Source organism: Carlito syrichta, unplaced genomic scaffold (assembly GCF_000164805.1).
Source record: "Carlito syrichta isolate Samal-C Ts95f unplaced genomic scaffold, Tarsius_syrichta-2.0.1 Scaffold288153, whole genome shotgun sequence".
NCBI classification, from domain to species: Eukaryota; Metazoa; Chordata; class Mammalia; order Primates; family Tarsiidae; genus Carlito; species Carlito syrichta.
In genome coordinates, this window is record NW_007232249.1 from 235,195 (window position 1) to 257,756 (window position 22,562).

General features: G+C 53.1%; 1 protein-coding gene across 4 annotated transcripts in view; it reads left to right on the top strand.

Annotated features, from left to right (window-relative positions):
- CACNA2D2 (calcium voltage-gated channel auxiliary subunit alpha2delta 2) overlaps window positions 1-22,562 on the top strand; it is a 139,036-nt gene that overhangs the window by 13,871 nt on the left and 102,603 nt on the right. For all 4 annotated transcript variants that reach the window (XM_008053401.1, XM_008053403.1, XM_008053402.2 and 1 more), the window contains exon 2: window positions 12,191-12,272. In XM_008053401.1, the coding sequence (XP_008051592.1) occupies window positions 12,191-12,272 (82 nt within the window). The remainder of the gene's footprint in view (window positions 1-12,190; window positions 12,273-22,562) is intronic.

Consider the following 22,562-nt stretch of genomic DNA (forward strand, 5'->3'; position numbering starts at 1 on the left):
GCTACTTGGAAGGCTGAGGCGGAAGGATCACCAGAGCCCAGCAGGTCAAGGCTGCGGTGGCCCAGGAGCGGCCACTGCACTCCAGTCTGGGTGACAGAGTGAGACTCCAACTCAAAAATAAATAAATAAATAAATAAAATGGGATCGCATTTCTTCTGTTTTGTAGTTGTAAGGATGGATCCAGTCGTTCAGTCAACATTTCTTGAGCACCTGCTATGTACCAAGCCCTGTTCCCAGGAGATGATATAATGTGATATTCTTGTGACAATATCTGTGTCAGAAAAACACCAGAAAAATGGTGAGTGTTTTGCCCTTGTGGGCATTCTGGTGAGGGCAGCAGCAGGAGGGTCTTACGAATGGAGCTCCCATTGAACTGGGAGGGTTTATAGCAATCTCCTCAACCTCTAACGTTTGTTGTACTGAAACTTAGCATTCTCTGTGGCTCCACTCTAGGGGTCGAGATCACAAATTACAAAATACAGGGTAGTGTCAGGGTACCCAGACCAGGAGGCTCTGTACCAGGTCCCAGGTTCCACTGGTTTGTGTCTGGAGTAAATGAATGAATGGAATCCATTCTGGAGAGGTTGAGTACCTCCTTACCAGCCCGTTTCCCCTTTGTCTTTCTCAGGGACTCCACTTCCCTGGGTGTACCCATGCTCAACACCTTTGCCATTTAGTACATGGAATGCTCAACGTGTGCTTGAGGACTGGAATTCTGCAGGCCTCAGTGTGGAGACAGCCTGCCCTGGTGCTCACAGTCACAGTCTATGGGTACTCACGGCATCACTGTGTGCAGGTCTCATTGCTGGGCCTTGCACATGCTATGCCCTTTGTTTAGATTGTCCTCTTGCTCTGCAGTGCCACCCTCCCTGGCCAGCCCCCTAGGCCAGGTCAGGCCCCTTCCCATGCATCCTGTCCCCAGGGCTCTCTGGATTCCTCTTCCCTGCGCTCATCAGGCCTTGATCCGGATCAGATGTCAGCTTTCTCTGCCTGAATGCCAGGCTCCCAGGGACAGGCTTGCATCTGCCCTGCTCACCGTGTACTCCCTCCCTGGTGCCCACAGTAGCTAATAGTAACTATCCAAACGAATGAATGCCTGAGTGAGTGAGTAGAGAGTGAGTGAGCTGGTTGGGAATTTACAGAAAGTTGGAAATACCTACAAAGTATTCTGTCAGTTATGTATCCTGCTGGTTTGGCCACCTGCCTCTCCTCAAGTCACCCTGAGGACAACAATACAGGCCCTCCAGGCAAGGTGGCTCCTCTCTGACTGGCCACCACCCTAGGGATGCCAGCAGGGTGGAACTTTTGGGGTGGTGCTTGAAGCTCCTGCCTTGCTGCAGCTGTGAATGTCTCCCAGCCCTCAGAGGGGATTTGCATTGCTAAAGGATTCACCACAGAGGAACAGGTTCGTGGTGCTGTCAAGGCAGGCTGAGCACTCACATTCGATTTACATGCAGTTTGGCTCATTCTAAGAATGCAGGCACCAGCGAGAAACACACCCCAGAGGAAGTGGGCGTTCTCTCCATACCTGGTCCAGAATCCCTGGTGGGGGGATTTTAGGGAGCTGGGACTTTGCTCTGCTGCAACAACGTTCCTACAGTTGCATAGCCTGGTAGAGTATAAGGAAGTACTTCCCCACTGCACCCAGCTTTGGCTTGTTTGGGGAGGCAGTGGGGTCCCTGATGTGGAGTGGGTCAACCCCCTTCTTAAAGTTGGTAGAGGTTATAAATTAGAGGTGCCCTTATCTGCACCCTGTTTTCTAAGTTTGGCCATTGAAGCCTACCTTGGGATTAAGGAGGCCTAATGGCCTAGGGGAAGGAAATAAGGCTCTAGTGCCAGTTGCTATCAGATTCAAATTCTGGTTCAGCACACACTGGCTGTTTGGTATTGGGTAAGTTGCTCCATCTCCATTGGGTTAGTGTCCTCATCCATGAAGTGGGCATGAAGTGGTCTGCACGTGGCCAAGGGTACTGTGTAGCTTCAGTGGGAATCACATACATAGCACCCAGCACACCAGCCCTGCTCTCCAGCCTCTCTCCTACTGCTGAGGGAGATGGTCTGGGCAGGCACCAGTCTGATGGAGGGAAGATATTCTGGTAAATCTATCCTCCTAGAATTTCCCAAAGACTCTTCTTAGCCAGACTTCAAGCTAAGCTCTGCAGGAAGTTTGGTGATGGGACCAGGCTGCAGCCCCAACCCAAGGTGAGACTTTGGTAACGTGTAGTGAGGACTGTGGGCTTAAGGAAGGGGTGGGGAAAATCCAGGAAGGCTTACTGGTGGAGGTGACTGGGCCAGGTAGCAGAGGGACAAGGCCAGAGAACAAAATTGACCCTGATGGGTTGAGTTCTGAAGTCTTCTCATGGCCTATCCTCTGTACCTGGATGTTTTCAGGGGACCTGCAAGCTTCCACAGAAGTCTCTACTCTGAAGGGAACAAAGGACCCTGAGGGGGTCTCCATCCTCCTCAAGGCAGGAGGCCTTGTTGAGGACGCACACAGAGGACAGCTATTTGTGGCTTAGCGAGGATTTGACTCATGCTGGGGGCGGGGAGGATATGCAGGAGGGGAGATGGGGACATGTGAATCACAGAATCTGACCAAAGTGGTTGGTGACACATGGACAGGGTCTGTCTTGCCACCTCTAGTCAAGCCTTAGCTACTGGTATGTGGCAGGAACAGAAGGCTGGAGCTCCTGGGTTCCTCCCTGATTTACCTGAGACCTCCACAGGTGCCTCAACCCTGCTCTGTACTTCCTGAGATCAGGCTCAGATGTGGCTCCCCCATTACAGTACCTGACTGGGCACACAGGGGCTGTGGCAATAAAAACACCTCCTGAGAGCCAATCTCGCTGAGCCTCAGCTCACCCGTTTGTTAAATTGACTTGGGCAGAAGTTATGTTCCCATTGTGCCTGACTGCCTGGGGAGAGGAGGTGTTGCAAACCCCAGAATACCCAGTTTGTGTTGGGGCGTATGCCTCTAGGCCTGGGAAACAGATGGTGGACCCTGGGCAGAGTAGACAGTAGGTACCTATCCCAGTACCCCTGGCCTGGACCCCATACTTTGTACCAGGGAGGCTGTGGTTGGTTCATGAGCTCATTTTGCTGATTGCTATATCCCACCTCTAGACTGTTGGGACATTCACAAACAATGACACCTCCATGAGCCTCAGTTACTGGGAGAGTTGCTGACCTCAGGAAAGAACTCTCCCACCACCTCTGTGCAGTGAGCGCTAAGTCACGGTTGCTATTTGTGGCTGCCTATCTCTGTATCCCAGGGGTTTCTCAGTATATTTAAAACACAGGAATAAAGGTTGGGGGTGCTGGGAGCTGCATGGGACCTGTGGACTCTGAATCTGGGCTCTTCAGAACTGCCTCGATGTTTGTAATGATTATTTACTGAATACGGAGGCATGTTTTATGGTGCTGCTTTCTAAAACACGTTTATATTCATTACTACCTTGCCAGTTGCCTATTGGGGCTCCACATAGGACTTTGTTGGCAAAATAAAAGTCAGATGATATTGCTGCAGGGGAGCTTGAAAACCACCAGTTTAGTCCAACTTTGTTAGTCCACAGATGGGAATCCAAGGCACAGACAGGTGAGTGGGTGAGCCTGCACAAAGCCTGTGGATGCTGACCACAGAACCCAAGTGTGCAGGAAAAACACATAGGGTGGGGGGCGGGGGTGGAGGTGCTAGGGTGTTTGGGGACAGGGTGACAGAGATGGGGTAGAGGATAGCCCAGGGCTGGGTCACTCCCTCTCCGCACTTTCTTCTTGCTTCCTGGAAGAAGTGGCTGCCCCAGCGCCAGGCTCTTCTGGGAGAGCCATGAATTATGCACGGAAGCCACAGGCCTGGGCAGGCCCATCATAAATGAGCCTTAATAATTCATATGGAAAGGAGCCAGGGGAAGGGAGGGCCTTCTAGGCCAGCTCTGGGGCAACCACCACATTTCCAACCCCTCCCAGGCCCCCACTGCCCACCCCACCTGCTTGCTCCTATGGCCAGCCACACACAGGCTGGGGCAGGATGACTGAGAGGTCTGCAGGACTCTGGGGAGATGTAGTTACTCAGCAAACAGCCTGTTTCTCCAGGCTGGAGAGCTGGAGCCTCCTCTTTCAGGGCTCACAGCCCAAGACAGAGGTGAATGGTAAATAAGAGAAGATGTCTGAGGGATACTAGCTAAAACTATAACCCCAGGAGGGGACACAGAGATCAGTTGCCTCTGGGGTGACAGTTTATAATAGGAATCAAGTGGACTTCACTGAGCAGGTGGCATGTGGACAGAGACCTGAAGGAATTGAGGGAGGCCCTATAGACTTCTGAGGAGAGGCTGTCCTAGGCAGAGAGATCAGAATGTGCAAAGGCCTATGCAGGTAGTCTAGAGGTGTGTTTAAGCGACGCTGAGAAGGCCAGTGTGACCTGAGGAAGGCCCTCACAGAGGGAGGCCACTGGGGTGCAACCACTGGCTGGACTTTGGTTTTTCCTCTAGTGCCACAGAGCTACAGCACAGTATTGACATAATTCTAGCAGGACACTCCAGCTAGGTGTGGAGGTGAACAGACTGGGGAGGTAGGGTGCCTGGGCAGAAGCTAGAGACTTGTGAGCTGGCAACTGTATGGTCCAGGAACCACGATGGCTGCCCAGGCCCGGGTGGGGGCCAGAGAAGTGGTAGGGGGTGTGCGAATCCAGGCACATTGTGAAGATGGAGCCAATAGGACTTGCTGACAGCCTGGCTGTTGGTATGGGAGAATGTGGGTTCTGGGCCTTTGGCCTGAGCAGAGGAAGCTGCCATCAGTTGAGGCAAGGAAAGAGGGGGTGGGGAGGTGGGGGGAGTTGGGTCCAGAGGGAGGTTAGTCTCTTGTTTTGGACATTTTCATTTGAGAGGCCCCCTAAACATCCAAGGGGCCGTGCCATCCCAGTAGCTGGACATTCAAGACTGGTGTCCTGAGTTGAGGTCTGTCATCCTGATTGGCATTCATGAACCCTCAGCCTTGGTACATCACTCAATTACTCTGTTCCTCGATTTCTCCTTCAATCAGAGGATTGGAGATAATGATCCGGCTGCTATGAAGGTGAAATAAAGCTGCACAGTAAGACCCCTGCTCTGCCACCACTGTGCCACAACACAGGTGCAGGCCTCAGGCAGGGAGGGCTCCCATCAGACCTCTTGGGACATGGATCCCCAAAAGGTCCATGGAGCCTCTGGCCTCCCCTTCTTGATTACAGAGGGAAAGTGAGACCTGCAGAGACCATGCTACAGAGCCAAGCGGGCAGCTTGGGCTTTCCCGGCCCTGAGTGGTGCTGCGCCCTGGCTCCAGGCCTTGTTCCCTCCCTCAGCTCTTCATCCTCCACCCCATCAGGCTATTACGAGTAAATATTGGGCTGGACCTAGCACCCTAATTAAAGCCGGATAACTGTTCACCATTAGTCTGAGGGGGAGGCGCAGGCTTGCTGCCTCCCAGCCAAGCACCAATTAGAAGGAAAAGCTCTTCCTTAGCAAGGGAAGGGAAGGGACAGCCCCGTAATTAATAACCTCATTAAGGAGCAGTATTTGGGCAGGGTCCCAAGGCACACATAGTTGAGGTCAATGGATTTGGACTAATTCGCTCTTCGGCAATGCCAGCCCCTCCCCACCTCCTCAGGGTCTCAAGGTCCCTTGTGATAAATGTGCTTTTTTTCTCTTGTGTATACAGGATGAGTAAGTGGGTGTGTGGACAGGGCTCCTAGTAGTGTCATGTTGCTTACTCTGAGGGTCGCTTTAACTGAATCACAAACAGGTTGACTATAGGCCAGTCTCCTTTGAGTTCTGTGCCTCAGCTTACCAGCGTGTGAAATGGTGAGTGACTAGCTAGGGAACCTTATTCTATCATGAATCAGCTAAGCAAGCATGTCCCCTTCTCAGTGCTCAGTTATCTTTCCATGGTCTAATCAATAACTCTGGCCTCGGTTATCTCTCCACGATCTGTTTAGTGTGAGGCCAGCACTGACTGGCCCTACATCTCAAGGCACTGTGAACTTGATGGCCTGGAGTGGCTTGGCCCAGGTGGCCTCTGGGGAGTGAGTGGCCTCAGCTAGACTGTTACCCTCTGCTGGCTCTGTCATCCTTGGGAGTTCCTGCCCTGGGCTTTGATCCTTGAAAGATGCCATGATCCGAGAGTCTTCTTTCCTGAGTGAACAAGAAGCAAGGAAGGTCTAGTCACAGCAGGTCCTGCCCTTCCCCTGGACTCCTCAAGCAAAGTACCCCACCAGGTCTCCCCTGTGCCAGGTCTCTGAGCCAGTGCAGGGAAGGGCTGCAGCCCACCTAGAGGTCCCAGTCCAAGGAGGAGGGACAGCCATTCCATGTTTAGGGAGCTGTAGGTCTGAGGAGGAGACTGGACTATGGGGGAGCAGCCCCACCATCTGGATAGAGCTGTGTGCTCATGCATGTGTGGGTGGTGATCATCACTAGCATCCCTCACATGGGGCTACGGGTACCACTTTTCTCTTCATTGACACCTGGGAGGTGGTGGTGGGGGGCGTCTCCATTTTTTATCTCCATTTTCCAAATGGGAAAATAGAAGCCCAAACAGACATACCTGGATCAAGGGCTTGCAAGAGCCAGGGCTGGATCTGGACACTTAGTTCAGGTACAGAGGGACATCTGCCCGAGTGGTCAGAGAGGACTCCTCAGGGGAGGTGGCCCTGGAGATGCCACCATCCTGGAGTGCAGCCTTGAGCTTCCTGATGCTTGCAGCAGCAGTAGGACCTAGGGAAGGGGGCCAGCCTTGTCCCAAGCCTTGCTTCAGCAGGAACCACAGTTGATTTCCGACCAGAAGCTCACCTCTCTAGGCTGGGATGGAGAAGTGGTCCCCTTGCCCACCTACCAGCTTATCTTCCTCTGGGGCAGGGTCAGCCTAACACAGACCCCTCTAGCCCAGCTTTCTTGGACTTTCTTCATGTCTGTGTCTCTCTGTCTGTCACTCTCACACCTGCACCCCCTCCCCGCCCTCCTGCCTGTCTTTCTTTCCCCTTCAGAACCCTGTGAAGGCGCTGAGCTGGGAGGTGGCAGGCCAGCTGAAATATAACTGGAATAATTAAATAGCACTTTATTTTAAATCGTTTCTTCCCCCAGAACTGGGAGAATAATTGGCCAGCCTGTCACTAGAGTAGCAAGAGACCTGGAGCCCCCGCCATTGCCAAGTTTGGTTCACTGTGCCCTTGGCAACAAGAGGCCTCTGCTGTGCCTGCTCCTGCCCCCTCACCTGGCCCAGCCTAGTCCTGTCCTAGCATCTACCCTTCTGCCTCACCTGCTGTTTCTCCCTCAGTACCCATCCCCTCGTGCTCCACACAAGGTTTCTGACCTGCCAGGCTGAAGGGAGGGCGGCAGACTGCCTGTGGCCACCCAGTGCAACAGGGTTTATCCAGACAGGCTGTCTGGGAGAGGCAGCTGGGCTTTGATGCAAAAAATACCTCCATGTGAATGGCAAGAAGGCCTGCGGAGGCAGAACTTGGGGGCTCCAAGCCCCTCACTTCCTGCCAGGCCTTGGCCTCTTCTGGGCTTGCCCCTGTCTGCTCTTGCCTCCTCCCCCTTCCCTTCTTGCCCCTCCGCTGGGTCCAGCCGCCCACATCCACCCATGCCCTCTGAGGGTGAACCTGCAGTGTCACCTGTCTCTGGTTTTTTGATTTGTTTAATTATAGATGAGTTTTCTGCATAATTTATTCCAAAAGCCTGGATTATACTGTACAATTAAATCACATTCTGATCAACAACTTCACATATAAAATTAACAACTAGCAACAGTTTAATCTATGCTGCTGCATCTGCACACGAGCTCATACCCCTTTCTCCATCCTCTTCCTCCCCTCCTCCTCCCCTGTTCTCTTCTTCCTCCTCCTCCTGTCCTCCTCCTCCCCTCTCAGTGAGCATTTGCAGCTGTCCTCTGAACTGGAGGCCCCACCTGAGTGCTCTGCAGTTTGACCCAGGGCCTCCTTAGCCTTCTAGCTGGGGCCTCAGTGGTTCTATCCACTAAAGGGGTCCTCAACCGCAGCTCCTCACCCCATGACTTTGCTCCCTTGCCTGAGAGTGACACCCCTTTTTTTCCCTTAAGCCTCTTGGTTCTGAAACATGCCCTGGAGACCAAGGCCTGGCATCCCACAACTGTGATATCATCTTCTTTCCTGCAGAGCTGAGATAGCCTCAGCCTGCCAGGCCTTTTTCACAGAACCCAGCCTCCATCCACCCTTCCCCCAGGTATAGGCATTCATCGAAGGTTTCCTGAGCCCTCAGGAAGTCCATAGATCTTAGAAGAGGGGGCTGTATTGGATAAACTGCTATGCTAACCTTCAGGGGAGTTCCCAGTAATAATACTACCCACCAAGGTTTCCATGTGAATTTGTTCATTAAAACTATTCAGCCTGTTATTATAGCCCTCATTTGCAGATGGAAAAGCTGAGGTTCTGAGGGAACAGAACCCTCCAAGGTCACACAGCAGGCAGAGGTAGCCTCTCCCCTGACGCTTCCTAGAAGCTGCCTTCTCCTGGAAGAATGGGGTAGTGGAGCTGATGGAATCAGGAGGCCAGGTCTGGCTTCACTCTAAGTATATATGACCTTGTACCCATACTTGCCAAGGGTCTCAGTTTTCTTATCTATGAAATGGAGCCACAGGGCCTTCACTTCCCTAGGCTCAGTCCCCAGTCTCTCATGCCCACTCTAATCATTAAGCCACTGTAGCCCCTAACTGCTTGCACCTCCTCCTAGACACTCTCCCCTCTCTGTCTTGTTAATTTGGTACTTAAAAGCACTTAGGGATAAGCAGTGTCATCTCAATGAAGAGCATAGAAAATCACAAGAATGTGGGGAGCCAGCAGGTAGACTTCCCTGTTGGGTATGTGGCCAGTGGACAACACTGCCTGGCCAGGGAGGCGTTGGCTGAGCCAGGTGCTTGGGTCCAAGCTGATGGGAGACTGGGCAGGATTTGGTCAGTTGCCTTTGACTCAGTGGGGCCATGGAGCGTATGCATCCCCCACCCTTCCAGAGCATCCCCACACCTTTCTGCTGGAGTAACTATGACTGCCTGGCCAGAGTTTAACTTGGCTTGGTGGATGGCTTCTCCAGTCTCAAGACTGGAAAACTGCAGGTGCATAGTCAACTCCTGGCCTCCTCAGTGCCTGTGTGCAACCCCTCCGAGCCAGCACTGGGACCTTGCCAAACCCTAGACCCTATAAAGTCACATATCTGTGACAATAGAGTGAATTGTCCACCATGTTCTTTTTAACTCTAGGATATAAATATTGCCTTGTGATAATCAGAGTAACTTGTTTTCCCTGGCATTGTGCTGATAGGCAGTGAAACATGGCCTGGGGTCTGCCTGGCAGGTCCAGGATGCCAGACTAAGGGCTAGAGCCACCCCTAGGCCCTGGGAAGGTATGTGTATGTCCTGATGTGTCATGGAGGGCCCATCCCTGAAGTCTATAGCAGTCTAGAGTGCTCAGCCTGGGGGTGGAAGTGGGGAGACTGTATGAGAGAGACAGAGAGGGAAGGAGACCAAGACAGAGTGTGTGTGTCTTAGGGAGGAATTGGACTTTATCCTGAGATTTGGCTCTTCTAAAATTTATTTTAGTGTTCAAATAGCCTTTTTAGATGAAATGATGGTGATTATAATAATAATGTGTTGTCTGAGCAAAATAAAACTTGGCATCTATGTCTATTCTCCCAATTAATTTTCTTCTACTTATCTGTGAAATCCTAGAAACAGAGACCTATAGACAGACTAGAAAAGAGTCAGAATGAAATCAGTGCTGTGCTGGTAAATGTTTACAATTTGATCTCCAGGAGGAGAAAACCAGGGTTTCTAGCATTTACCAATTTCTGTGGTGTAAATATTCTCACTATGACCTATTTCAAGCTCCCACGGTGATAGGACCGAATGCAGAGTTGGGAAGAGGTACATGTGATCAACTCTTATTAGTCAGCTCCTGCGACTCCAGCACACTTCTAGGTCAAGTCCTGTGTTCACTCCTTCCTGTATGGGTGACCTTGGGCATCACTTAAACCCTCTATGCCTCAGTTTTCTTATCTCCATATTGGGGTGATAATGTTTGCTTCTTAGTGGGGATTGAAGCAAGAAAGCAAGTGACATGCTGGCACCTTTGCATATAGTGGGTGCCTTTGTACATATTAGTCCCAGGAAGGTTTGTTTGGTATTTTGTTTTCCACACCAGTGAATGGCTAAGGTCTGGGTCAGGGCCAGGGCAGAGCTAATGGTTCCCTTCGGAGATCAGATTCTTGACTCTGCTCATTTGTCTGCCCTCTGCCTGGCTGGACACAGTGCTACATAGCAGCCCATCCTCACATTAGCCCTCAGGGTTCCATCTCAAGATCACAAAAGAGCCACCTGCTACATTGTTCACCTACAGCCAGGCCCAAGATCAGCGTCTGGTGGCCAGTGGCCAGGGGTCAAGCAGGCTCTTGCTTCTCTGATGCACTTTGCCCTCCCCAGGCTGGCAGCTGAGGTCTTGTTGCCCTTCCTAGCCCAGCCTGCAGCCTGACCCCACCTAGACTCAGGTTAGATCTTCCCCTGTAGTGGGCAGTGGAGGGGGGAATATGGCTGTGGCTCAGTCAGCAATAAGCCGAAGCTAATACCTCTTTCTTTTGATGTTGATTTTTTTTTTCCCCATCACGGTCCTGACATTCAGCTTGGCAAATTGCAATTAGTGATCTGCCCGCCTCCTGCTCTGAGTTCCCATGCCAACCGACCCAGGCATATACAATGGCATGGGCCCAACCCCCAGCCACAGGCCTGAGAAGGGATGTGGGGCAGGGAGCTGGGTAAAGGCTTGGGTTCTTCTGATCCAGGGACCCAGAAGAGAGTCCTGGCCCAAGTGGCACTAGGAGAGGTAGCAGGCCCAGGGAGGGGTGTTGGGGCCAGATGCTATCTCCTAGACCCTATGTCTTCTGGGGTACCTCCATGGGCTAGGGGCTAGTATCACCCTACATCTGCCATGCCCTATGTGTTTGACTCATGGCTTATTTAAATCTTTGTGGTGATTCCTCTGTGGGCCCTCCCTGAATGACTTTGTTCTGCAAAGTGGGAATGTGTCAAGTGGGATGGGGTAGTTGAGATACCTTTTCAGACACATGAGACAAGGAGTCTTGGTCACAGAAGGAGCACCTTTGACTGTGGGGAGAATGTCTCTCTGGCTGGCCAACCCTGGTGTAATTTTGCTCACCTGATCTGCCTCTGCCTAAGGGATTGAGGGAGTCACAGGCTTGAACCTAGGTGAGACCTCTCCCCAGATTCCTTCCTTTTTCCTGGTTGTGGGCTGAGAATACAGAGCCATGTGACCAACTCTCCATTCTGTCCACTCACAAATATCCGTGTGTGGTACCCTCAACTAGCCTATTCTGATGTGTTCTTGTGACACCCTAAGAGGTGGCCCCAAATTGTCCCCACATCCCAGAGGAGAAAGCTTAGACATAGATGGAGGAAAACAATCCCAGGGTGGTACCAGTGTGAGAGAGACCTGCTCAGTTCGTGGCTCAGGTGAATTGTGGGGCTTTCTAGATCTCCAGAAAGTGGTGGAATGGTCTGTGGTGGGCTCATAAAGTAGACATCAGCGATGAGCCTCAGATAGATGTCTCTCTACCAGGGTGCTGGGAATGTGAGGGCCATCTGAGCTGGAACTTTCCATGTCCACTGCTTAGATGAGGCTCAGTGGGGCAGCGACCTGCCCCGATTATGCAGTGGCTTGGTGATGGCAGCAGTGTTCTAGCCTCTCCCCCAGGTCCCACCTGGTCTTGGGGACAGTAGGCTCCAAGATCCAGCAGACTCTCCCTACCCCAGCTTCCTCATGCCCGCCCCCCAATGTCCAGAAGTTCTTACGTTCAGAGCAGCTACATCAAGGGCTGGCTCTTCATGGTGAAAAATAGTCTCCCTGCAGCCTTCTCCAAACTGCTGAACTCCCTCAGTGCATCTACAATGCAATTCACTCTCCTCCCTGGCTGCCCCACAGTGCGTAAGGAGAGCCTGGGTCACCGGGTCTGGACTTCAAAGGGGAATCACAGGCACGCTCTGTTTCCTTGTCTCTGTTCCTTCTCTAGTGAAAATTGGAATGTGAGTGGATGGCTGCCCCCGGTCTCCCTGGGCGGCCTGGGTGGGACTGTACCAGCTCCAAGCAGGCCTTCCTAATACGTCTCTCTCTCTCTGCACACAGGATGCAGCACTGGGCCCGGCGCCTGGAGCAGGAGGTCGACGGCGTGATGCGGATTTTTGGAGGTGTCCAGCAACTTCGTGAGGTGAGCCCAGAGCCACTTGCCTTCCCTTCAGGGACCTCCTTCCAAGGGAATGGGGGAAAACTTCAGAAATGAGTAAGGAAGATTTGGTGTTGTTGAGGTCCTGGAGTGGTGGGACACTGATGAGCCCATGGGGCAGGTGGAGAATGACTAGAAAAGCAGTTCTCCTGCAGATCTTGGCTGCTCTTCCAGAGGTGGCTGTCAGAGAAGTGAACTGACTCGGTTGATAACCCTTGTCACTGAAAGGGTGCGGGAGTTTTCCAGGTTTTCAGCAGATGAGGTCTGTGTTTGAGGCTGCACCTGGGGTGGGATCCCACGTTCAGGGAGGATCAGGGGATACAGGGGTACACAGAAGCCAAAGGAAAAATCCACACAATGAATGGCATGGCCAGTCCACACAACCCTGAAAGTGGTGCTCGTGGCGCTGTAGCACTAGAAGAGTGAAAATCCTGTGCTTAGTGGGATGGAGGATAAGGTGCAGGAGGGGTGATTGATTATGCGCCAACCACCACATTCATCCTGGGAGATTATGTTAATGTTTGAAATAGTGATGTGAAGAACAGGCCATCCGTCACCCCCAGAAGGCTGCAAAATGTGTTGCTGTCAGACCATGGGATCCTGAGCCATTGCTCTTTATGTGGAGACTCAGAGACTCAGATTGCTGAGCTCTTGCAGTGATGGGGGTGGGACTCCCAGGGTATGAGCTGGTCTTCGAGGATCTTGTTGCTAGGGGGCTGGGCTTCAAGGTACTGACCACATCTGAGCAGAGGGTGCATGGGAATCTCCTGCTGATAGTTGACTGGGAACAGCAGAGGAAACCAACTTACTGTTTCAGCCCAGAGTCCAGGTCCAGGGTTTGATGATTCCATACCCAGTATGTTTCTGTTGTCCCTGTTAATCTGGGCCGGGGTCAGCAGATGTAACCTCAGTGGTGCAGAGACTGTGGGGGTTGTCTTCAACCCTTTCCTTGTGCTAAGCTTATAGCTGGTACCCAGGAAACGGCGACAGCAGTGAGTGTGTCAACACTGGCTGTGGATGTAGGACCTCTGGCACAGGATGGGACTGATCAGGGTTGGCTAATGAGCTGGAACATGGTGGAGTAGGGGGGTCCGGGTCTGGAGGTCTGAGCCCTCAGCTTGCTGGGTGTCTTCCCCACAGTGGCCCAGCAACTCTGAACCTTCCTTTCCTAGTGACTGGGCTTGAATTGCAGTAGCTCCATCACACTCTCTTCCTGTGAACTCTCAATGACTCAGCCACACTCGGAGGCCAGCAGAGCTTTCCAGAGAAAGCACTGTAAAAAAGGCTGTTCCGGAATAGGAGTCAATTTAGGCTCAGGAATAGCACCCAGCACTAACCAGGCTCTAAGTGGCTACTGCCAAATACAGCTGTGTAGGTTAATGAAGGAGTGATAGCTCCCTGGCATGTAGGTCTTGTACCTTACCAAGCTTTGTAGCAGGACATAAAATGTACCCCGCATAAGGAGTTAACCATGCACCTCCAGTCAAGAATCCTCCATACTTTGAATCCTCGGCTGAGGACATTATGTTATACTTGTGAGTCACTCAGACCTGGAAAGGTTGTCAGTGAAAAAATAATCTACATACTAATACCTGGACTCAGATCTATCTGGACCACTGGGGTTACTAGATGGTGAAGACTAGAGATGAGATCTCCCTGCTCAGCATACCCACTGTAGGCCCCTGAGTGAGTCCTGAATCTTCTGTAATCCTCATTCTTGACCCATGGCATGGCTGGGAAGTCTGACTGGAGGATGAGGTAGTAAGAACAGCAACTGGCCGGGCTCGGTGGCTCAACCTGTAATCCCACGCCTTTGGGAGGCTGAGGTGAGTGGATTGCCTGAGCCCGCAGGTTCGAGACCCACCTGGGCAGCGAGACCTCATCTCTACAATAAATCAAAAAATCAGCCAGGCATGGTAGCGCATACCTGTAATTCCGGCTACTTGGAAGGCTGAGGTGGAAGGATCGCCGGAGCCCAGCAGGTCAAGGCAGCAGTGGCCGGAAGCGGCCACTGCACTCCAGTCTGGGCAACAGAGTGAGACTCCAACTCAGAGAAAAAAAAAAAGAATAGCAACTGACAGGCCGATGCTGACATGCCCCCTGTTTTAGAAATCAAATTTGAATTTTTCTCGATCATTTTCATTACCTGACCGTGTTCCCTTCCTTCTGATGGGACTTGAATGATTCCAGACACTTTCATCAGTGAGCATGTCTCCCCCCCCCCCCCCCATCTGCCCAGCAGTCACCAAGGTGGTAGTGATTGGCTTGTGGGAGAGCGGAGGCTTGGCCCCCAGGCTCCTGACTCCTGTTCCAGAGCTCTGTTCCTTCTCCTTCTCTGGCTATGCTTCCTATCTTGGTAGGGTGGGTGAGATGAACCTGGGACAGTGAGGAGCTGGGCCGGAGCAGGCCCATGCTTGGTGTGACAGGCAGCAGAGAAGTGCTGACCTGGCGTCCCCAGCTCTTCCTGGCAGCCCCTTTGCTGCCGACGGCTGCCAGCTCTCCAGCGGCTCTCTGTCCTGCTCCAGTTTTTTCTCACCTGCTTCCTCAGCCTCTTCCTGCTGACAGCTCTGGGTCTGCTTCTTGTCACAGGGCACTCTGGTGAGGTAGGTGGGGGAAGGGGGGCCAGGTGTGGAGTTCTAGGGGAAGAGGGCAACCCTGTGGGAGCAGGAGGGAGCCAATCCCACCTCTCCACAACTTACCCCCAACCATGACTGAGCCCCATTGCTCTCCTTCAAATGCACATGAAAGGGCCCATGTGCCCAGCCCATGCCTGGTTCTGACAGGTCAGGAGGATGCTTGGAGCAGAGCTCTGACCCAGCTGTGGATGCTGTCATGGACCCTGGCACCAGCTTTGCCAAGCCTTGGCCTCAGCTCCTACTGGAGCTGCCCTTCCTCTGGCCTCCTTGAGCTGATTCTGAGCTGACCCAGACACCTGAAGCTTGGGTGACCCTGGCATCTGGGCCCCTCTTGTCCTTCTTCCCCTGCATGTCTGCCCTCCCTGCCTGCCCCCCGCCATCCTGGAGTCTGCTCCGCCCCCAGTAGCTTGGAGCCTCAAGGGCTGGCAGCTGCAAGAGTGCAGAAACTGCAGACAGTAGCATTTGGGAACATTTTCCTTGCCTTGGCACTTTCCTCCTTCCGACCTCACCACCACCCCATGAGGGCATGACTGAGTACAGACAGTGGCCCATTTGTGGGTTAGAAGCCACGGAATACTTCAGCAGGTGTAGGGGCTCTCTGTGAAGGCGCCATCTCATTTCCTCATCTAACCCCAGGGCCAATGCACAGCTGGGGCTTCTGCTGTGGCCTGGTGCTCACATGACACCCCTACTCCCATGCTTGACCATACACTCTGAACCACACCCTCCTTGGTTCCCCAGCCTCACTGTCCCCATAACCCCGGACCACTCTTGCCCTGAACAGGCCACAGAAGTGTGGACCCTACTGAAGTCTGCCCCCTCCAGAGCCCCTTGGGACTGAGTGAGGTCTCCGGAGCCTCTTCTTCACCCTCCCCCATCAGCACCATATTGTCCCCATCCTGGGGGAGAGGAGAGAGCATATGCTTAGGCTCTGAGCTCGTTTGCATAATGAGGCTGATCAGAATGAATAATTCATTAGGTGCCTGGGGGTGCACGGGGGTGGAGGTAGGGAGGATGTGGAGATAGGCAGGTCTTCCTTCTCTGAAACCCAGGTCATTCTGGATGGTACAGCCAGGGACTATCCCTTTCTGGCTGAGTGTTTAGGATATAAGGATGAACAATGCAGGGAATCTTATGGGAAGGCAAAGGTAAGAGAGATTATAGTCAGACATGATGGAGAACCAGTTGGCTCATCAGGTCCACCAGCCTTGGGATGTTTTGCTGACCTGTTTGAGACAACTTCCTTGGAGGATCTCTACAGAAGGAGGGAAGCCCCTCTGCCTGGGGTAGGAGTTGAAGGTGAGAGGCAGTTTCCTGGACAGAGCTCATCTGGAAGGAGGAACCTTAGACAGCCATGTCTGGGGGCCACCGGCTACCCTCTGGGAAAACCCAAGCCAATTCTGGACCCACAGGCTCCTTTCCCAGTTCACATGAAACTCCATATCTTGCGCACAGGTCAGGGCAGATGTGGCATACAAGCTACCCACCACCTCAGCTACTGTGATGGCCTTAGCTCAGCTTCATACTGCCAGTCATTCCTGTGTTCCTGTCACACGAATGGGGAAATCAAGGCACTGACTGACTCTAGCAGCCAGTCCCACCCTGGAGCCCTGGCAGGCCAGCCCTGAATGGTGGTGATGGTGTGATCATGGCAGAGGAGCCGTACTGGGGCAGCTTCTCCCATGGTAAACCTGCATTCACAGAGAGCTGGACCTCAGGACTCCTGCCCCAAACCCAAGTCTTTTGCTCCCCTTCCCACTGCTGTGCTTCTCTGGACAGTCTTGGGAATTCAGGCAAAGGGTGTCCGTGTATCCTTACTTTTTATGGATAGGCAGGAGTGGCATTTCTGAACCAGTGACAACATCACAGTCCTACCCCATCTTGTGCTCCCCTGGTCATCCCTGCACTCTGTCTACTCAGTTCTCCTCAGGAACATATAATCAATATTTACACATCTGGAGCCACCTCCGGGTCTCTTTCCTGAAAGACTCAGGTAGGTAGGGCAGGGTCCCTGTGCAGGCACCTTTGAAACAGGCTTCTCCCTGTTCCCCTCCACTCTCCTCCTTAGCTGACACAACCAACTCCTGAAACACATGACTCCAGGGTGCTGCCTGAGGCTGTAATCTGTTCCCGTTTGGGGAGGGTGCTCTCTGGGCATTTCAGCATCCTGAGTGGGGTGAGCAGTGCCTCAAAGTGCCAGGGAACCTCGGAACCTTATAGGGGCTAGGGCAGACAAGGAAGGAAGCTGGAGTGGGAGGCAGGTGGCACAGAAGCAGTTCCTGAAGGGCCAGACAAGGAGAGCATAAGAGGTTGCAACACTCAGACCCCACAATCTGTCCTTTCATCAGAGCACTGTGGTTCACATGTACCCCCAAGAGGCAGGCATGCAGCTCCTTGGCCAAGTCCCCGACTGGCACTGGCTGTTGCAGCTGATACGCCAAGAGTCAGGTGAGGGGTAGTGAGGGAGCCCCCTCAAGCCCTTCACAGCCCCTCTCCAAGGTTCTGCAGCCTAGGAACCATCATCCTAGGGACTCTGCACTTGCTCATCTTGCAGCTCCCACCCCTCCATCTAGCTGCCTCCCCGGGAGGCCCAGCAGTGCCCTCCTCTCTCCTGGTATAGATGATCAGGATGTGGGGCGCATCGGAGTGGGGAGTGATGGGAAGGCGCGGGTGTGAAATATGCCGCTGGGTAGGGATTGCTGTCGCTCGCCTCCCTAAAAACCCACATATATTATTCTTTAATGGAAAGTTAATTGTCTTATTATTCCCTCCATATGGTCCTCTTGCTTGGCACCCAGCGGGGATGCATGGGGCTGGGGGGGGCTCCCGGGAGGGCATCTGAGACGTGGTGAGGCCGCTGCTCGAGCTTAATTGGGTACAGAGAGGCGAATGCATAGGAGCCTGACCGAAGCCCTTCCTAGAACCCCTCTGTTTACCCCCTAGCCCAGCCTGCTCTCTACCTCTTTCCTTCTGGGGCCCTGACCTGGGGGCGGCCTCTTCTGGCATCCGCCTCCCACTGTAGGGTCTGGGAATGCTCTCTCCTGAGCACTATGGCGGGGAACACAGGACTGAATGGTGAATTGTTGTTGCCCTCCTGCCTCCCATCCTCCACACACACACTCTGTTGTCACTAGCAGGAGAAAATATCATTTTTGAGAAGCTTTTCTAAAGTTGTTTCATTCATGGCAGAACTCCTGTCTGAGGGCCAGCTTACTGGCTTAGGTCTCCTGTACCCTTCCACGTCCCTCACCAGGGAGGGGCTAAGGGAGGTCAGTGTCAGGGGCTGCTCCAGTCCCTTGCCCCAGGGACCTTGGCTCATGTTGACTACCCCTTCCATGGACACCAGCCACAGGAGGAGGCTCCCCACCCCAGTGGTTCCTCCAGGGCTGCTGAGTCTGAGCCTTCTCAGCCCCCTGTTCCCTCCCAACCCTCCCATCTTTCTGCTCCTTGGGATAAGGTATTGTGTCAGAACAGCCTCACAGGTGGAAGTGGAGAATGCATTGACAGGAAGGTCCTGGGGGCCTGGGCATTAAGTGGGCCCCTCGATCCCAGAGTCTTGGCAGGGGAAGGCTGGGACAGGGAGCCCTGCTAGGAGGCTTTTAGGACTCTGAAGAGTGTCAGCAGGGAGTTGCTGCCCAGGTTTCTGTGGAGGCTGTGGGGGTAGAGAGGACAGGTCTGTGGAAGAGGTGTCTGTGGGTAGGATCAGCTGGTGGTGCAGGCCTGGGAAGGGAGCCTCCAGCTTCCAGCTTGTGCCAAGAGGTCACATGGTGCACATCAAAGGTCAGTTCCCAGGGTATGAGGAACAGCTTGGAGTGGGAGAGAAGCATTTGGGGCATGCTGTGCCTTCTGAAGGTAGGACATGCCTGTGGTCCCACAGCTGGGGCCAAGCTAGATTTAAACCCAGAGCCTGTGCCATGGGGACAGCTGGTTGGTGGGTGATGGTGAAAGGGTGGAGTGGGAAAGAAGGGCAGGCACTGTGGGACTTGACACATGTAGTCTTACTTCTCTGAGCCTTGGTTCCCACACCTGTGAAAAAGGGATCCAAGCAGTCTTATCCTCCTGTCCTCCAGGAAACGTGAGATTCTCAGGGAAGCAGGAACAAGGAAGGGCTGCAGACAGAGTCCCACACTCCACACCAATTGCCTGCCCTTCCAGGGGTTGGTCACAGTTTTGGAAAATTCACATGCCCAAGGTGTCCTCTCTGCTTGGCTCAGCCCTGCTCAGCTCTGGAGTTTGGAAATTGATTCCTTCTTGGGATAGGCACAATGGCTTACACCAGTAATCCCAGCACTTTGGGAGGCCAAGGCAGGAGGATCATCTGAGCCTAGGAGTTCAAGAGCAGCCTAGGCCACATAGCAAGACTTCATCTTTACAAAATAAAAAAATTAGCCGGGCATGGTAGTGTATGCCTATAGTCCCAGCTACTTGGGAGGCTGAGGCAGAAGGATCACCTGAGCCCAGGAGGTCAAAGCTGCAGTGAGCTATGATCCATGCCATTGCATTCCAGAGTGAGACCCTGACTAAAAAAATTAAATTAAATTTAAAAATTCCTTATTTCCTGCCGACCATGACACCTTTCTTTTAAAGAGGTCTTACTGAGAGAAGTACCAAGGCCACCTACCTGAGGCAGGGCTTGAAGAAAAAGGGCCTATGGACCAGGAAAAGGTAGGTGGCTTCTTTGACTAGAAATCCAAGGAGCCCGCTGCAGAGGCACCCCTGGAGAGGAGATGGGTGGAGGTGAAAGGAAAGGCCCCCACACACCAGAAGGCTGTGAGTCAGTTTCTCCAATCAATCAACAAGGCAGCAGCTTATCTACCACGCTCCATGGGCTTAGAGGAGGGTATGGCAGGGGAGTAGGGGGCAGTACAAAGTCATAGAACTTTGGGCTGTCCCTAGGTATTGGCACTGAGAATGGGGAAGTTAGTAGGTCAGAAAATGGAGTGACTGTGGCCAGGGTTGGGGATCAGGGGTTCTTGAGAGCGGCAGCTCGAGAGATCTCTGGAAGGTTCTCTGACTGGAGGTCCCTCAGTTTAAGGAAGAAACAGTCTCATTGGCTGTGAACAGAACCTTGCTGGGCAGAGCAGTGCTCTGCCGGGAAAACTTTTGATCAGGAACCCTTGGCTTCTCTGCAGAGCCCTTCCCTGAAGAGAAGGAGTTTGTCAAACTTTTCTAAAGCAAAGCCCCTCCTCCCCCACACACATACACACACAGGAGAAGAATGTTCTGATGAAGACGCTGGCTTTCCTTAGGGGTCTTCAAAGAGGCTGGCCTTGCATCAGCACGGCGGGGCTTGAGGGTGGTCAGCCCTTGTAGCTAGTTGAAGAGCTGCCAGGGTCTGCTTCCCTTCCCCCAAAACCTCCCTCATCTCTGCATCCATCTCTGAAGAGTGATAGAGCTGCCGGGTCCAGAGCTGGAGGCTGGTCTGGATGATCAAGAGTGGGATATGGAGGTTGGGAATCGAGGGTCAAATGGGTTTTCTTGCTGGGCCCCCGGGGACGGTTGACCCTATCTGCATTCCTCCTCCCTCCTTCACTCCTGTCCACTGCCGGATCAGTGGCAGCCACGGGGACACTTGCCTCAGATTCATGGAGCCCCAAGCACTTGGTGGAGGCAGAGAAGTAATTGGTTTTGACAAACCACAGCCGGCCCCAGGGGCGGCATGAGCAGCATTTACCACGACCAGGCAGGAAATGGAGGCTCAGTGTGGCCTCCCTTCATCTTCTCTATGTAGGCTGTCCTCTCCTTGTGAGCAAAGATTTCATGTTTGGAGAAATATAGAGCCACGGCCTTTCATTTCTATACCTGTCTCCCAGTATTGGGACCTGATGGTTCTGAAGAGGGGGTTGGCCTGCTCCATGTAGAAGGGGACAGACTGAGGCAGGGAGTGGCTCCTGGACAGACTCCTCAGGCCCCCTCCTTGTCCATCCTTGGGTTCTCATGAATCAAGGAGCCATGTAAGCTACCCTGAGGATGCAAGGATGTGCAGTCTGGGTGAAGGAGCAGGCTGTGCACACATGCAGTGTGCAGATACACACACATGGCTGCCATGTACACATACGCATGTAGGTATTCACAAGGCTGGCATGGAATAGGTGCTTGGTTCAGTGATTGGAGATGGAGAAGGACAGGCATCTGAGGACTGAGAAGGGCAAGATCTGGGCTCTGTCCCATGTGGCCCTGGGAGCCATCCAGCCCCACATGGGGAAACTAAGACCAGTGTATCAGGGTTGAACCTTGGTGCCAGATGCCCTGAAAGAAGTAGGCTCTCATGAGGGAGTCTGCCAGGACTCAGCCCCTTATAGAGGATCCCTTGATTGTTCTTTGTGAGGGTATGGAGGGTGCAGGGGCTATGGAGAAGGGCCCTTGAGAAGAGCTGGCTGCACTAGTGTGCTGGCTACCCAGACATCAGTCTGGAACTAGGGAGGTTGGGCCATTCCTGGAGTGACTTGGAGGCTTGGCCCAGGTGTGGTTCTGGGCAGGGATAGCAAAGAGCCCTCCTTAGGCCTCTGAGCTTCCCAGCTGCCCATGTGCCCCCCCCCACCCCTCACCCTCACTAGACTTCTCAGCTTCTTCCTCCAAGTTCAGTTGGCACTCCCCTCATTACCACCCACCCCTGCCAAGCCTCTCCCCAGCTTTAAACCCAACCCATAGCCCCCCTCCTCCAGGAAGCCCTCCAGATCAGTGCTGAATCCAGTGGTATTTGATGTTCCCCACTGCTTTCAGCTTTTGTGTTTCAGGTACACATAAAAGATGGGGGCTGTCAGCAATCTTTGGCAGGCCCAATCCAGTGTTCCCATCAAATCCCAATATGAAGACCATGGCCAGAGGGCAGGGTCATGTCCAGGAGTCAGACCTAGAAGGGAACTAGCCCTGGTGATTCTTGGTCCCGTAACCCACTGGGAAGCAGTCCCTGACCTGCTAAGGCTTGTGTGAAGTGGACATGGGCTGATTATTGTGTATAAAAATGCATGATGCTGCATGGGGAGTGTGAGCACGCATGCATGCCTGTGCAGGAGAAGAGACATGTGAACCCATGTGCATGAGTGCTGCAAGTGAACACGTATGTGTGTGTCTGTAGAAGGAAGTGTGTGTGCTACATGTGGGAATGTGACAAGGCAAGCTTGTATATGTGCCCGAATGTGCGGTTCTGAGTGCTGTCTGTGGAGGGGTGAGCAGGCACACGTAGGGTAGGGTGGGATGGTAAGGAGGCAGATGCCGAAAGCTCTGTCACCCGAGCAGGCTAGAACTACTTAGCTGATTAATTAACAAAGCTGAGGAGTCTGTTTTGGGTGAGAAGCTCACATTGACACGCACACACTGTTCCCCATGCACAGTGATCATCTCCCCAAGTCTCTGCCTAACACTGTGCTCAGCAGATGCTAATTGGTTTGTGTCTGAGCCTGGAATAGGGGCTAGACCAAATGATCCCACTATGGAGATCCCAGGCCTTATGCATGGCAGTATTCATTGTCCCTAATCCAGTGCATTTGGAGGCTGGTCATCCAGGCCTTGTCCCCATTTCACAGATGAGAGAGCTGGTAAAGGAGCTGGTAAGGAAGCAGGAGCCTCGTTTCCAGATACTGGGCCTTCTGGTTGGGGGCATCCTCTGGAGCTTGCTGGTGTGGTCAGGTTCTTCTCG